This window comes from Armigeres subalbatus, chromosome 1 (genome assembly GCF_024139115.2).
Source record: "Armigeres subalbatus isolate Guangzhou_Male chromosome 1, GZ_Asu_2, whole genome shotgun sequence".
Lineage (NCBI taxonomy): Eukaryota > Metazoa > Arthropoda > Insecta > Diptera > Culicidae > Armigeres > Armigeres subalbatus.
The window spans coordinates 166,939,861-166,956,708 of NC_085139.1; the positions used below are offsets into that span (position 1 = coordinate 166,939,861).

The 16,848-nt window shown below is 39.6% G+C and overlaps 2 protein-coding genes across 2 annotated transcripts; both read left to right on the forward strand.

Moving 5' to 3' along the window:
• The first annotated feature begins 1,037 nt into the window (after positions 1–1,037).
• On the forward strand, positions 1,038–3,827 carry LOC134208207 (probable glucosamine 6-phosphate N-acetyltransferase). The gene is made up of 4 exons (XM_062684262.1): positions 1,038–1,372; positions 2,178–2,388; positions 2,847–3,036; positions 3,099–3,827. Exons 1-4 carry the CDS (start codon positions 1,352–1,354, stop codon positions 3,313–3,315), a joined length of 639 nt encoding a protein of 212 aa, XP_062540246.1. The 5' UTR covers positions 1,038–1,351; the 3' UTR covers positions 3,316–3,827.
• An 8,438-nt stretch (positions 3,828–12,265) lies between these two features.
• Positions 12,266–15,232, forward strand: LOC134208219 (glucose-induced degradation protein 8-B homolog). Its single transcript, XM_062684264.1, has 3 exons — positions 12,266–12,526; positions 12,594–12,816; positions 14,429–15,232. Exons 1-3 carry the CDS (start codon positions 12,409–12,411, stop codon positions 14,772–14,774), a joined length of 687 nt encoding a protein of 228 aa, XP_062540248.1. The 5' UTR covers positions 12,266–12,408; the 3' UTR covers positions 14,775–15,232.
• The last annotated feature ends 1,616 nt before the right edge of the window (positions 15,233–16,848 follow it).

The following is a 16,848-nucleotide window of genomic DNA, read 5'->3' on the forward strand; positions in this document are numbered from 1 at the left end:
GATTGTGTTGTAGTGGTCTACGAAAGAAAGTTTAGAGTCTAAGATTACTCCTAAGTCCCTTACTCTTTCACATGTTTCCACATTCTGATTCCATAATGCAATTGAAATGTTTGGTATTGTTCTTTTTCTGCTAAATGATATTAAGTTGCATTTCTATCGCCAAAATTTTCGTCGAGGTACATTACAGATGGAAAATTGTCTGATTTTAATTTTGTTTTTACGTAATTGAAAAAGTTCTTTGGACAGCTCAGTTCTTGAATTATATTTTTCAAGTGCATTACTGATGGCTAGATTCAGTTGGTCGCAGATTTCCAAATATTTCGCTAAGTGTCGATCACTCTCTTCTTTCTTGTAGATTTTATGTGCTTTTTGCTTGCGATTTTTCAAATTTTTGATATGACTGTTATACCAGATTGGTCTTTTTGCATTTCTTTGTCGTCGTTTTTTCTTAAGTGGAATTTCATGTTTCATTATTTGCTGTAAAGTTTCGTTAAAAGTGTATGCAGCAGTATCGATGTTTCCTTCATTCCTATATTACATTCCTATATTACTGTCTTCATTAAAGATAGTCTTGGAATTATTTTCTTGTCGCCTTTCATACCTGTACTGCGGTACGAGTCAATTTTATCATTGTTTCGATAGTCTTATCTTATCTTATAAATCTTAGGATAATCTGAATTTAACAGCATACAAATCAGTCGCATCAACTGAAACCATCATAAAGTGTAAAATTACCAACAAATTAAAACCCCACTACATGTACTATTGGAGCTATCTCCACTGAGAGCATCGCCACGTGATTCCCTATCTATCTGGGTCTCTATCGCTATTGTCGGGTCCTATACTATGGACCTGCTATAGACATGTGTTCCATTCAAGAGCTACTTGATTTAAATTATTAATAATTTAAAATTCGCTCAAACATGATAACATATTCTTCCCAGTCATTCATTTGAAATAAACTCCCCTTGGCCGATGAATGCTTCATTTCTATCCTTTCTATCTTTCAAGTTTCTTTCAACCACCTCAACACTGACACGTCGTAGTCACTCACTGGCTGGTGTGCCAGCCAGACAGTCGATTGAGCGGTCCAATAAAAGCGAAATCATATCACAACGCATTATTTGTTATTAAACACCTCGTAAAAAGTGGCAATATTGCCTAATGATTCTTGATATCGCCAGCGGTATCTTGTGTGGCGATGAAAGGCTGTAGTTTGGCGACATTCAGTTACTAAGCGGCGCATTCGTTTCCTCTCACTACGAATAACTGCGTGTTATTCGTGGAATAGTACGCAACGTTGATTGACCCATTCTACTAATCACCGCCCGGGGCCCAGGTGTACGCAAGGATGGGGGCCTCACATCCTGAGGTAAGTTCCCGGAATATTCAAAGCTTTCATTTTCATTTTTAAAGGAAGTCGATCGTAAACGTGGCATCAAGTGACGGCTGTTTTTTGCGCTCCAGTTTCACACCCCAACAGAGCCCGGTCTTTCGTCTTTGCGATCAAAAACTGGTTGCATGTTCACCGATAATTGGCAAAACTGGTTGGTAGGTGTGTTATAAGACCATTGATTGGCTGGACCTAAACAACAAAGCCACTCCAAAAGAGAATGCAATGATACATGCGGAAGTGTAAACACCTTTCGTATGCGAATGGACTAGTGCTTTCGAACTAGTTACACAAGTTACAATTTGCCCCTGAATACATCCTGAAGGTCACATATATTATAAATATTTTACTATTTGTCAACACTGAAAAATGTTTGAAGAATCATGTGAATATAGGAATAGGAGAACCACGGCGAATCATTCTTTCCAAACTGGTGTGAGGGTGCGATACGAAAAGTTTGGAAAAGAGTGACGCGACGTGCATTATAGTGAGGCGCTTCGCTTGTGCCTGCCACTAATGCTCAGTTTGTGTTAATATAAACGATTACCGGTTTTGTCCAGAACTATGTTGATCACTTTTGTGAATAAAAACTCATATGAAGGATTGTTCAAGCTCCAACAGAGATATACTCACTGGCTTTCTACACAATTGAAACTGATGGATAGACTAAAGATACACATTTTTCAGCGGTTGCCATATGATGAACTAAAGTGTACAGAAGCAGCTCACTCACCCTGCAACATAAACGTTCATTAAAAAAAATTATAATTCTTTTATTTCACAGCAAGAGCTATCACTCTACGATCGTTCGTTACTACTGGATCTGGATTTTTCTCGATCGCCAGCAAAGTTTAGTCCACCCATTTCAGCCGCAAATCCCGGAGAACCATGGATGAAGGTGCGTCCTTTGCAGAGCGGAGATTTCCATCGCGGTTTCCTCCAAATCTTGTCACAACTGACCTCGGTTGGCGATGTGTCTTTGGCGCAATTTTTGAGTAAGTAGACGAGCTTTATAGAAATAATTTATCAAGTAAGATTTAGAGAGGGTTAGAAAATATGGATTTTTTTTGGAAAGTACATATTTACTAACGGCCCTGAGCCCTGAGTAGTACTGCCACTACAAGCCTAATTGTTCCATATTTACTTGATTTCCAAATCCGGTAGGTCTGTATCTAACTGGGGCAGTTATGTTTTCATGGGCAGAGTAGGCAAACATCATTTCCATTCCGCTTGGTCCATAGCTACATGCACGTAGTTCTCGGAGGGTGTGTGAACAGTTCTGTCTGCTTAGTATCTCTCTTCACTTAGTCTAGTCTAGGCGAAGCCATGTATTTCAACTAAACTTGTAAAAATCGTACCACTCGTACTTGATGGTTAATTGGCAGGATTACCTTTAAAGATGCGAGTAAATATAGTGCGTTTCTTGATATTCCTAAACCCAAATTCATTTCAGACCGCTTTGCTCAAATGCGTGCAAGTGGAGATTACTACGTAACAGTAATAGTGGACAGCCGTTATGATAAAATCATCGGTAGCGCAACCCTAGTGCTGGAGCATAAATTCATTCACGGATGTTCCGTCCGAGGGCGGCTTGAAGACGTCGTAGTAGATGACACATACCGTGGTAAACAGCTCGGTAAACTGTAAGTTTTATTCAAACCACATCTATTTTCCGAAAAGATTCACGAAACCTTTTTTTTCGCAGTATCGTGGTCACGGTTTCGCTACTCGCCCAACGACTCGGTTGCTACAAGATGTCACTGGACTGCAAAGATAAGCTGATTCCTTTCTACAAATCGATCGGTTACGCTCTGGAACCAGGCAACGCCAACACGATGAACATCCGCTACGAGCAAAGCAATACCGTCACGCCCAATCGCACTGCTGCCAATGAACCGCCGGAAATAATCGATCCATCTTGACAATTAGCCGCCAGTACTGCTACGAAAAAATCCAAACTGTAAACCATTGCTAACCGGAAACACTCAAACAGAAAGCTACCATCTTTTCTGTTCTTTTTAAAGCTCAGTTTAATTTTGAAAAAAATATCGTTTAAATATATAAAAGAGCTTCACATGTTTTTCCAACTCAAACTGACTTATATAGCTCTTCAGTGATACACAAATCACTAAGGCTACATAAGCTCTACGCAATGGATGTTGAAATGATTCAATAATAGGATTTCAATTGGATTTTTAGCGCAGCAGTATCTGGCACATAATTGGCTTTTTATTCGATTAACTTCACTGTATGTTAAATTACCACCTCGAAGCTAAGCTACTTTTCTTTCTGGTGATCGTGCTTCCTTAACTTTTGCGAATTGGGCTAATACACATATGATAAACCATTTTATTAAATAAGTGAAAAATGTCAAATTAAAATTTTTAAAATGTTGAGTTAATAAACTTACAATGCAGTCTGGACTATAAAATAATCGAAAGTGACTTGGCTTTTAATCACCCCCAGTGACGTAGCCAGGGGGGTGGTTTTGGACATAACCCCCCACACCCCCCCCTCCCCCAGAGACAACATTTTTGGAAGGAATTTTTTTTAACCTATATTCTGGTAACACTGGTCGGAGCATACTCTTTTATTTCACACTCTTTTTGCCTGCATCGCCGTAGTTTATTTGTCACTTCATTCGGTTTGACGAAGCCGCGCTGCTGCCACCTAGTGGAGACGGACGTGTGCGTGAAATCACTGTATTTCAACATGGTGAAGATAGGAAATATATTTTAAAATGCTTATAAAATGTTTTAAAAACTGATTTACTAAAAGATTTTAAATACGTAGCATTAGCATTTTGGAAAACCACATGTTTGGCTACTTATCAATACATGTTTTTTTAATCAAAATAATTCAGCTTTAGTTATGCTAATCTGTGTAACATCCTAAGATGCATGTCTAGCTTTTAAAAGAAATTCTCTTTTGAGGGAAGAAAGGATAACACGTCTGACTCATGCGATCACAGGAACAAAACTCATTTATTAAATACAATTACATATACTTAAATTAACTGCCTGCAGTAGTGTGGTTCGCTCTATCGAGAGGAATTCTTAGTGAGATTTTACCGCACGATGGGCATTGCCCATCTTGCCACTACAACTTCTTCACCCTAAAGAAATTTACAATTATCACGAAGGGTTATCATTTCAACTTATTCTAAATACTTATCTTCGATAATTCGAAAGGAATTAAATTCCCAAATTTATAGCTTCAATATTTATATTACTCGAAATATGAATCACTCATAAAGTTATTCCTTGCCTTACAAATCGATCAAATGAATTCCGATAACCAAGTTTAGAAATCTGAAATACATTATGTAATCCGACAAAATTAAGTTGAAATTTGCTAAATAACTCAACTCTTCTTCCCTTTTTTGGCGTTCGCGCAATATATTATAGTTAGTTTCGCTTCTCAATAATAAAATAAAATCGCTTTAAGCACACACTTTCCGCCCTTCTATGAAATCGAAAACAGTAATCGTCATTAAAAATAAATAAAACAACTTCATTATCACCATTGGTCAGCTAATATCTTAATATAGCAAAAAACGAAAAAAATGTTGAATATCTTTTAAGACCATCATGCGAAAGTATTGAAAAAAAATTAAAATAAAAGTAATCTGGGCTATAAATTATCACTCCAAAATCATTATCCTCATTGAGTATTGTTTTTCAAGCAGCGCACACATTTCTCCAGGAATTTCTAATTACAATTCAGCAAGGTAGGTTTGACTAATGATGTAGGTAGAACGTGAAAGACTGCATAAACACGATGATATAGATGATATTTGCCGCTGGACGTTGAACTGCAGCAAATTGTTCGCCATGAGCACGATATTTATCCTGTCCAATACACCTTATATGGTCGATCCGATCCAATGTCATTTATTTTATACAGGTCCGGTTGAGCGTGCCTTTTGTTCGTATTGGTAGCTCAAAAACTGTAAACATTTCTGATCAGCGGATTGCTGACGTCAAACTCACACCAAATTTCATTCATGAGGTGTGAGTTTGACGTCACCGTTCTTTTGTTTCCGGCACCCGAGCCACCGCCGTCGTCGTGCGAAACGAACACTGTTACTGATTCCGACATTTCACGAACACGTTTGCGCTCTCTCGCCCGAACCTGTATAAAATCCATAACATTGGATCCGATCCACTACTGTTGTTGAATTGGCACTGGAGAAATAAACTGTGATAGCGCTGGAGTGTTGTTGACTCATATATAGAAACAATCAAGCAGATGTGGTATGATAGTGTAGTGATGGCAAAGAACACAAACAAAAGAAAATATGGTACAATAATGCCTTCTATCAATAAAATAAATCATCTGTTCATATGAAGTACAAAGGTTTGTCAATTGTAAAGCTCGCTGCAAAATACAAAAAGTTCAACGAAACGGAAAAAGATTTGTAATCACTACCGTCGTATCACTTAGCAACAAAATATAATATATGCTGTACAAGTTTGCGAGATAAAGTGACAAAATAAAATCACAATATAAAAAAATAACACTGTTCACATGAGAAAACTCAAGAAAAATTCACGCCATCACATAAAACCACGATGTGTCACGCCATCACACAAAATCACGATGAGTCACGCCCTCTTACAAAATCACGATGAGTCACACCCAAAGTGTTATTCACACGGGTTTGTGAAAAAAACGGGTACGTACATATGTACGTTGCACACAAATCCTTTTTTCCAATAGTTGTTCATCCTCGTCGCCACTGTAACATCCTAAGATGCATGTCTAGCTTTTAAAAGAAATTCTCTTTTGAGGGAAGAAAGGATAACACGTCTGACTCATGCGATCACAGGAACAAAACTCATTTATTCAATACAATTACATATACTTAAATTAACTGCCTGCAGTAGTGTGGTTCGCTCTATCGAGAGGAATTCTCAGTGAGATTTTACCGCACGATGGGCATTGCCCATCTTGCCACTACAATCTGAAAGTAAATGAAATTTCTTACTCGAAAAATCTAACTGTTTCCGGCTAAAACGCGTTTTAACGGTTCAACAAGAATTTTTAAATTCACGTCCTATATGCCTTGCAGGGTGAAATAAAAAAGCATCATCAAACCCCCATTTTGTTTTCTCACTGCCGTCAAGGCGAATTGAAATCGGATGATGTGTTCGATGTATTGTCCTCGATGTCTGTCCAGTCGCTATCGTTGTGTTGTTTACATTCTTCAGCAGCAGATCGTCTGGTTACGGAAGATGGTATCTGTTTTTCCTTGTCCATTGGTGGGAAGTCGGTTTGGCTAAACAACTCGGTTGGAATTGGGGGCGGGGCTATTAGAGTTCCTGTTTCTTCGCATGTTGAAGTTATTGTTTGCTGACATTTCACCCCCGGATAGGCAAAATTTGGGCTGGGAAGGGTACGTTACCATCGACGTTTCGTTGTCTATTGTGATGAAAGATGGTATGTGACGCAACAAGTTCATCCTTAGTACTCGTACACCGTTCGCAATACCGGGAAAATAGTGCTTCCATGTTTCGCTTCGCATAGAAATAACTTCTCCAAATTTTAGCATGTTATCTGCTATGGAGGAATCACTCATCGCTGGAGGGAGGTCATGCACCCGAACGGTGACCGCCTCACAGTCCACATAAACAGGAATGCGAAATTCTTTTTCTGCACATACCATGATTCTCTTCCAGTTGTGTTCCAACTGATAGCGAGAGGCAACTTCTTTGTTCTGCATTTCAATGAACACACAGTTGCGGGAGTTGTGCAACTGTATGCTTTTGACTTCCGCATATTGGATTTTCAGTTCATTATCCAAAAAATCTTGAACTTTCCTAGCATCAGGACGAGTAGGAAGAACACTAAAATCCACTATTAGTGTATTCTTTCTAGCACCGCACATTTTCAACGAATTACGAATAGACGCAAGAGAATCGAAGTGAACACGACCAGTGTTGGGAAATGTACATTAAAACACTTTGATTATGCGAATGTTTATCTTTTTTTCAGTCAGTTTTCATGCGCCAAACAAGCCGAAAAAGTTAACCAAAAAAAATGTGAGCGACATCGTGACATTTATTTTTCCGATGAAGCAAACTGTTTGCTTGCCGCTACGTTAGAGTCGTGCTGGCGCGCGGTGAACATTTGCGTGAGATTCTTTGTTTCAGCTCGCGCGCAGCGCAAACAGCAAAGATTCGAGTTTAATTACCTGTGGCGCAAAGCCTAGAAGGAGTGCTATCCGTAGGTACTGATTTATTCGTTCTTGTCTCTAAATCAAGCAAGTAGTAATGAAATGAATATTTCCCACCAAAAACGGTTATACACACTTAATTTTTTCCACCGATCTCGGCTGTGCAAATCTCGGTTTAAGTTCGTTTGCTGGATTATCGGCTGAATAAACATATGTTTACGGTGGCTCCTTTGAGTGCCGCAGTAAACAAACTATTTTTTCAGCTGAGATATCAGCAGAAAAACACAAACCGAGCGCTCGGCTGTGCGGATCTCGGCAAAAGAATCAAAATATGCCGAGCTGAACTGAGTGTGTACGTTGTGAAATTATTGTACGAAAACATTAATTGTGGGGAGAGAAAATGGTAAAAGCATGTAATGACTGTCGTCTGCTTGGCGTGGCTGCTGCTGTGGCTGCCGTGGTTTTGTTTTTATTTTTTTGCATGGAAGAAGGAATGGTAAAAAGAAATGTCAACCATTCCCGTCCCTGAACACGACCGATGAATGCGAAAGAAGGCTGACAACTGGAGGGACAAGTAGGTCCACCCACAACATGGTTATGAGCTTGCTTCCTACTAGCGCAGATAAGGCACCTTGGTGCTTTATCACAGGCCGGCGCAAAATGTCCCTCCTTTCCACAACGACGACACAGGTTACTTCGGTCCGGCCCCTTGCACTCCCATGACTTGTGACCAGATTCGAAGCACCTAAAACACTTTTCGACTGAAGGTGGCTGGAATATGCTTACTGGGCATATTGACCATCCAACCTTCAGTTTCCCGACCGCCAGGACCTTTTTCGCGTCCGCTATCGGTAACTTGAACCAAGCTACCTGCATGCCAAAGGGCCAACCTCTAAGGCGAATAGAAGATCGCTCGACTTATATATCGCACTGCACCTTTAACGATGAGATGAGGTCCTCTGCCTCGGTGACCTCGTCCAGCTGTTTACACCGGAGGGTCACCTCCCTCGGTGCCCAGGGACCTCCATTCTACTCCCTCACCCAGGACCTCCTGGGCCAACCTCTTATATGCGGTACCGCTCGCCTTTGCTCCACGTTTCAGCACCAAGATCAGTTCACCTGCCTTGGTGCGCCAGACGCTTCGCACGTTCTCACCCAGTGTCGAAAGCTTTTCGGCACCTCGCATGGTTTTAAGGACATTGACGTACCTCTCTTTGTAGGTCTTGACCAACAAGGCCTCACCTCTGTCCTAAGATTCTGGCTAGGAATATCCTCCGTCTAGCCTAGGCTCCGTAAGCGCACAATAAACTTGCCGTTCGAACGACACCAAAAAATACCACCACTGGGTCAAATAGTCACTCGTCACCGCGAACAATATTTCCACCCTACAACATCCATTGCTCGCCGGGCTATAGATCCACTGCAGATAAACGTATTTTGGCTGCTGCTAGAGATCGCAGAAACCACTGGTGTGCACAGGAAGGGGCGAGCCCAAACATTGTGGATGAACATAAATTGTCCAGAACTTCCGGAGGCCCACTTCACGGGCACCGGGGGTCAATTAGTGTTCTGTGCGCACAAACAATCGATTAACGAATAGTTTTAGCTTTCCAAGACAAATTTCAAAATTTTACCATTTGTACGGAGATCCAGAAGGACAATTTGTTGACCATCCGTACTGAATGAGAGGGTCCTTCTGTTGATCTTGCTTTAACATCGCTAATCAATTTCTAAAATGTCGAAAATTTCTGGGACAAAGAAACGTCCACTTCCATGTATTCTATCTAAAACTTCTGGTGTATGTGTTGATTTTGTTACGTCATTGTTATAACAAACAGTTTACAAAAAAGTAATAGCTTTCAGAGAGAAATTACAGAGCTTGATCACTTCACCGAATGTTCCGAGACTTCCGGAGGACCACCAGATGGCCACTAGTGGTCAATGAGTGGTGCAAGCATTGATTTTGTTCTAACATTTCTACAGTAAAACGTTTTGAAAAAAGCCGCAGCTTTCTGTGACAAATTACTGAAATTGATCAGTTGTCGGATGTTCCGGAACTCCCGGAGTACCAATAGGTGGCCACCGGGGGTTAATGAGTGATACTTGCATTGATTTTGCTTTGGCATTGCTACAACAAACGGTTTAGAAAAGTCGCAGCCTTCTGGGACAAATTATTGAAATTTACCACTTCACCGGATATTCCAGAACTCCCGGAGTACCTATAGGTGGGCACCAAGGATCGAGCAAGCGTCACTAAGCATCAATTTTTCTGTCATACTGCGATTACGAAAGATGATGAAAATTTCGCATCTCGCTGGAATGAATGGATGTATGAAATGGTGACTTCGCACGTGTTCCTAAATACGGATCATCAGGATGACCACCCGGTGGCCAATGCACCTTAGGGAGCTAGATGGTCCTGTAATGCATATCGCCATGAACAATTTTGTTGAAGGAACATGTTCAACATGGAAAAGATTCGATGATAAATACATCATCACGAATATATATATGAGTTCTGGAGTGATGCTAAACTTTTTGTGGTGTGTGTGTGTATGTATCATCCTCTACCCCTCACTCCAAATAATTTAAACGTTCTTCCACCTGAATTTTCAGGTACATTCTACGTGCACACGTAACTGTAAATCCTTCAGAAAATTCAGGTGAAACTTACGTGTCCGGTGAATTTTATCCAAAACTCAGGTAGAGTTTACCTGATTTTCACGTAGAATCAGAATTATACCGGAAAATCAGATAAAAGTTACGTGAATTTCAGGTGGAAAAAATCTACGTAGTTTTTCAGGTGGAAACAACGTGCAGATTTTTTTGGGTGCTCACCCAGCTGGGGGTGTTGGTCATGTACACGTAAAAAAATAACCTTATATGTTTTGGCAAAAAAACATTCGAAAATACTTATACTCTTTATTATGCCACCTAATGAATGATCCCATACCAAAAAGCTAATAACATTCATAAGTTAATGAAAAGTATAAGTTTCGGAATGTATGTGACTAATACGATGTATAAGTTTTTTCTTATACATATCATTAAGCGTCTGCTTTGGCAAAAAGGTATTAGAAATATTAATAATAAATAACATTAAATTTTTTACGTGTAGTACTACGAATAATTTGATCATATCTCATGCTCCGTAATGGTGCCCTTTTTGTTATGAAGACTAGTACTACAAAAACGAGCAAAGGGTAATGTTTTTAACATAACCGCGAGTAGACGTAGGACTTGTATAAACGTAACGTTTACATTTAACTTCTAACTTTTGGATCTATGGAGTTTGATTATAGGTATTGATATTGGAAACAACAACTTCCATGCTGTGAAGAGCTATTAGCATTTTGCTTATTCAAAAACTCTGGAAATAAAACTAATAATTAAATACATAATTAGAATTGCTTTGTTTCTAACTATTAAGCCCTTATTTACTCAAGGAAATGTAGAGCATTTATAGATTTCTTATTGATGATAGTATTTGAAGTTTACAAATTCTATTTATAAAATTTTCAGACTGTCCCGTTTTCCAAACAAAGAAATACAGCACCAATTTCGTTGCTTTTTTTGCTAACATGCGTGCTTACTTCTGAAAAAATCACAACAATAAGAAACAAATCAAGGAGCAGTAACCACACTAAAATAGAGTCAAAAAGACGTCAACGAAAAATTATTTGTATCCATCGCAACCGACACCACTGCATCATCAAGCACAGAATGACAAAAAATGCGCCCACTTCTTTCATGCATATTCGCAGACCCACCACCCTACCGCTGGCACTGATGACTGCATGCTGTCGCTGTGTAGGTAAACACAGCGAACGAACGAACGAAACGAAAAATGCGCGAGCAAAAAGCACGTCAGTACGCGCTGCTGTCACAAATTGTAATGACTCGCACACGGCAGACACTGCTTCTTTTATACACAAAGAAAATCTTCCGATAGACCCGAAGGCCCGTGACATACCGCATTCTGATGTTCTTGTTATAGGAATGCACGGGATTGGTTACATATGAAAATTTTTCTGGCTTTGACAAGAATTGAAATTTTCAATAGCTTATCGTTAATAATCTTAAGTTTCAATGAAATATGCAAAATGGTGGAGAGTGTCCGAGTCGATTGATATATAAATCTCAAAAATCCATTGAAAGATAAAGGCGCTAGTAACGTTCAAAATCTTCCCTTCCAGCGTAACGCTCTCGATTTCCAAAAATCTAAATGACACCCAGTATAGTAAAGAAAGACGTAAGTCCTACGTCAAAAGGAATCACTCCTGAAGCAAGAAAGGTTTCTTCAGGAAGTGTAGGGAACGGGATGTACTAGTTGTTCTCAACAGGATGATGCTAAACTTTTTGTGGTTTTGAAATATTCAAAGCAGGTGTTGTAATACTTATTTTTGCGCTTCCATGCTTTTGGCGGGTAATGTTAAACACTACAAATTTGACATTGCTCAGATTCGTCGTATCTATAAAGTGTCAAAAATAAATCAGAGTAGACCACCTCGTGGCCCACAATCGGAGACATTCCCCTATATGCCTATAAGAAAGTGTTGCATCAATGTACGTCACCTATTTCTATTTATAAATATTTAACCATCCACTAATCCGCTTGCAGTTGAACTTTTTCCTCACCTTATTATGTGTAGTCATTGATATAAGATTAAACAGCCCTGCTACAAACTTCAAAACTACTGTCAAAATAAAAAGTTGGTTGATTTTTTTCTTTCGTCACGGGAAAAGTGGTGTGTTTGCGTTGTTTGTGAAGATTACGAATAATCTGCGAAATAAAAATAATATCGAGCTTCAAGAAACAACAAAAATTGCGAAAAGAATGAGCATCAGCGATAAAAACGATGGAATTTCGCGAGAAGAGTGGCAATCCCGTCTGGAAACTTTCCCTTTCAAGCAAGACGACATGAATAAATTGATAATGAATTATTTGGTTACGGGTAAGAGCGCAGAAATTTTTTTCTGCTCGTCCAGAATTCCTTTAAACTGCATTTCTCTTTTGCGCAGAAGGATTCAAAGAAGCAGCGGAGAAGTTCCAAGCCGAGTCCGGAGTGGAACCTTCGGTAGACCTAAGCTCGCTCGACAACAGATTGCTGATACGGGAAGCCGTGCAGAATGGACGAATACAGGAGGCCACACATTTGGTCAACCAGCTGCATCCGGAATTGCTGGACAACGATCGCTATCTCTACTTTCATCTTCAGCAGTTGCATCTCATTGAACTGATCCGGTAAGTCGTGCCTACCATTGTTCCTACCTTAATAATTGGAAGGGTTAGTGCTTCTTGATGTTGACGATTAAAAAAATACGCGGACTAACCCGCAAGTATTCGTTTTGCCTTATGTCGATGTCGAAATACGCATCTCTAAATATTACTTCTTCTATGGCTCTTCATTCCAACTGGATCTTGGCCTGCTTTGCAACTTAGTATTCTTTTTGCATTTCCTCAGTTAATTGAAAGCTTTTCTATGCCAGCAGCCATTACATGAGTATGTATCTTGTGTGGCACTGGCAATGGATAAACTACGCCCAAAGAGTCGAGAATGTTTTCCACCCGACCCGATAACATCCTAAACCGGACCGTGAATCGAACTCGCCGTTTCCGGATTGGCAATCCTATGCCTTTGTTCGCAAGGCTAACTGGAGACCGCTAATTTAATATGTTGGAATTTTGATCGTCTAATGGCAGCAAGTGCTAAATCCCGTTACTATCATCTTCTTCTTATTGGCATTACATCCCCACACTGGGACAGAGCCGCCTCGCAGTTTAGTGTTCATTAAGCACTTCCACAGTAATTAACTGTGATGTTTCTAAGCCAGGTTACCATTTTTGCATTCGTATATCATGAGGCTAACACGATGATACTTGTATGCCCAGGGAAGTCGAGACAATTTCCAATCCGAAAACTGTCTAGACCGGCACCAGGAATCGAACCCAGCCACCCTCAGCATGGTCTTGCTTTGTAGCCGCGCGTCTTACCGCACGGCTAAGGAGGGCCCCGCTACTATGAAGCTCATTATTGGTCATTTTACACTATAATTCAACTACTTTTGAATAATATTTTTTGAGCTTTTATGGCTTTTGAGAATGATTTCCCATGACCCATATTGCCAAGATCATTTCCATACGACTGACAAACAGGTAGTACCAGACGTCTCAAAAAAAAGTATAAAGCGTATCTGCTCTAAATACTTTTATATTCGAAATTTCGAATCTCTCGAAAAAATAAGCAATGTTAGAAAATATGTACACATTTCTATATTTTTTTAATTGCTGCTAAAAGGGAAGAAAATCATAGAAAATAAACTAAGGAGTGCATTTTGTCCTTTTTTGTGTCTTTATTTGAGAAACTTTCAGTCTTAGGCTGGTATTTTGTACTTCATAAATTTGATTATTAGCCACTAATGTGAGCTAATACTGTATTCATTTTTTTTTATTTCAGCGCTTCAATATAATAAAAAAAATAATAATAATAATTTCCGAAAATGTTAATAATCAATCTACTTTTAAATTCATGGGGGCTAAATATGCTCTACACGGTTGGAAAATTCTTTAATTTTTCGGCTAACTTGAACTTTCACAGCTTTGCAAATACCACCTGAATTTTCTTTGATTTTTTTATTTTATTTTTTTTTGTAGGGTTAACTCATGATTTCACTGACGCTAAAGGTCTTAATAGACTGAAACCCAACCGTGTAAAAAAAGAACTGGTTGTTTAACGTTAGGGTCGGGAATACTTTTATGAAGCTATTGTGCGTTAATATTCCTTTTCTAATGCATGACAAAGGCAACATTGCTAAGTAGATTAAACTTATTTTTAATTTATTCTTTTTCTTCACAGAGCGGGAAAAATCGACGAAGCGCTCACCTTCGCCCAAACTCAGATTTCCGAAGCTGGTGAAAATAACAAAGAAGTTCGAAACGAGATAGAGCGAACTATGGCTTTGCTGGCATTCCCAGACCCACAGAGCAGTCCTTTTGCGGATCTCCTCGACCAAACGTACCGGCAGAAGGTGGCCAGTGAACTTAACGCAGCTGTTCTCAAAATGGAACACCTGGAACAGTCCAGTCCAAGGATGGTCAACGTTCTCAAACTGATTCTCTGGGCGCAAGCTATGCTGGATAAGAAAAATGTCAAATATCCGGAAATGATCGACTTGACAACGGCCACTATCGATCCTAAATAAATGTGGTAGAAGAAGGATTTAATAAAATATACTTATGTCTAACAATAATCAACAGTCGTACTTTTCTTTTATATTGTATTCGATAGGAAAAGTTTTTCTACATTGTATAAACAAAACGATGTATGTTTAGATTACCTTTTGTGTTAGACTGCTTAATACTTTGAGGCTTAGATTCATTTCAATTTGTATAGTTTATAATATATCAGTAAAAACTTTACTTTGATGAAATAGAGTTAATATATTTAGTAGCCTCCTTCCATTCTGTAAAAGGTAGCCTCGGACCTCGGGAATTTTTTCTCCCGATTCAAAATCCGCGAGCAAGATTACAGCGGTGTGAGACTGTCTTAATCGAAGACAAATTCAATTCCACTAATGAACGAATAGTACGACTGTTACATCTTAAGAGAAATAATTCACAATGAAGGAATGCAAAATATAAGGCAGTGTTTCTGGTTTCATTCAAGTTTTTGTATTGATGGACAGATTTTGACCAGTTTTATATATGTCCCCCCTCGCTCAGTATGGACAATTGTACGTGAAAGCGTTTCAATGCATTTTACGGTGAACGGCGGAAACAAAATCCTGTACTGAAAATTGACGATAAAATCGAAACTGCAGCCGAATGTAACGCCGAACACCTGGCAGATTCCTTTCAAAAAGCTTCAGAATGCCCTGACCAAGATATAGGATTGCAAATAAATGTGTTTGATGAATCACCGGTAGACAATGATCTCAACAAAGATTTTACGATTGACGAACTACTGTGGGCGTTAGATTAAGCTGGAAGTAAGTCGGTAGGGATCGACGATATTAGCTATCCTATGTTATGTCGTTTTCCCAGCAGAGTTAACATACCGTCGAACTGAAAAGATGGAATTATAGTACCTATTCCTAAACCTGGTAAGGATTACAAAATTCTTTGAAATCAACGACCTATAACCTTACTATGCTGCCTAGGTAGAACAGTTGAACGCATGGTAAATAGACGGCTCATGGAAAAGCTAGAATAACTATTGAATAATAATCAATTCGCTTTTCGACAGACGACACACCGCCGGTGGTAAATAATTCAGAATGTTCTTTTCATCTCCCATTCTTTCTTGAGCCTTAATTGTTTAACAGGTGAAACATGGCAGAATAAGCCTTTGTAAAATTACGACGAATCCTCGGTCGGGATAGGTTAAAATAAAAACCTGGGGCAACCTCGTTGAATGCCCGTTGTAGACCCAACAGCGCTCCACGTTGTCCGTAATTTGTTCTACGAAAAGGTATCCTCAGGATTCCGTTATTTCGCAGTACCCTAGGTTGATCGTGCGAGTTTACTGATTCCAGAAGTTCAGAGCATTCAATTCTGCCTTGGAGCGTATTAGCAACCACCATTACCCGTGCAACAGACAGTTTTCGTCCAGTAAGATATGAATGGAACCAGCGCAAAAGATAACCAGCAATGATTGATTCAGCAACATTAGCTCGCATGTTATTCAGCTAGAGTATCGACTTTAACTAGCGGTGATGGACATGCAAAATGAGTGGAGCAGAGTCCTGAGCGCTAACAAAACACAGATCCAGGCTGCGATTATTTTCGTTGCTGACGTGATTGATTTGACGTAGCGTGACTATGCTGTAGTAATCGAGGCAGCGTGACTATGTAATTAAGAATGTTTCATATCTTTGTGAAGGAACCCGTTGCAGGAGGATCTCCAAATTCATGATAAATTGAAATCACCTATAATGATGATTTCGTCCGAAGCATTCATCATTTCGATCAATGAAAAGCTTGTTTGTGTGAGGACTTCAATAAGTGTATCGTCGCGAACACGATCAGGAGGAATGTATAGTCCACACAAGGACACCGAACGATGGGTAAGCTGGAGGTGCACCCATACTTGCTCAACACATTCCCACAAGTCGTTGTCAATAACTCTTGCTTTTCGTTTTTTCCTCGCTGCGATTAGAACGCCTCCTCCAGTTGATTTGCGGCTGTTTCTAGGGCAACGTATTCAGGCCCAAAGACTTGGCTAGATAGGGTACGGGAATCGAGCCAAGTTTCAGCTAACACAACCACATCGGACGT

Bases quoted from the DNA above. Each gene is read 5' to 3' on its own strand.
- LOC134208219 (XM_062684264.1), top strand. From the start codon at position 12,409: ATGAGCATCAGCGATAAAAACGATGGAATTTCGCGAGAAGAGTGGCAA. The intron at 12,527-12,593 runs GTAAGAGCGCAG...TCTTTTGCGCAG, and splicing joins AATGAATTATTTGGTTACGG to AAGGATTCAAAGAAGCAGCG. The intron at 12,817-14,428 runs GTAAGTCGTGCC...TTTTCTTCACAG, and splicing joins CATCTCATTGAACTGATCCG to AGCGGGAAAAATCGACGAAG.
- LOC134208207 (XM_062684262.1), top strand. From the start codon at position 1,352: ATGGGGGCCTCACATCCTGAG. The intron at 1,373-2,177 runs GTAAGTTCCCGG...TTTATTTCACAG, and splicing joins TGGGGGCCTCACATCCTGAG to CAAGAGCTATCACTCTACGA. The intron at 3,037-3,098 runs GTAAGTTTTATT...TTTTTTTCGCAG, and splicing joins GGTAAACAGCTCGGTAAACT to TATCGTGGTCACGGTTTCGC.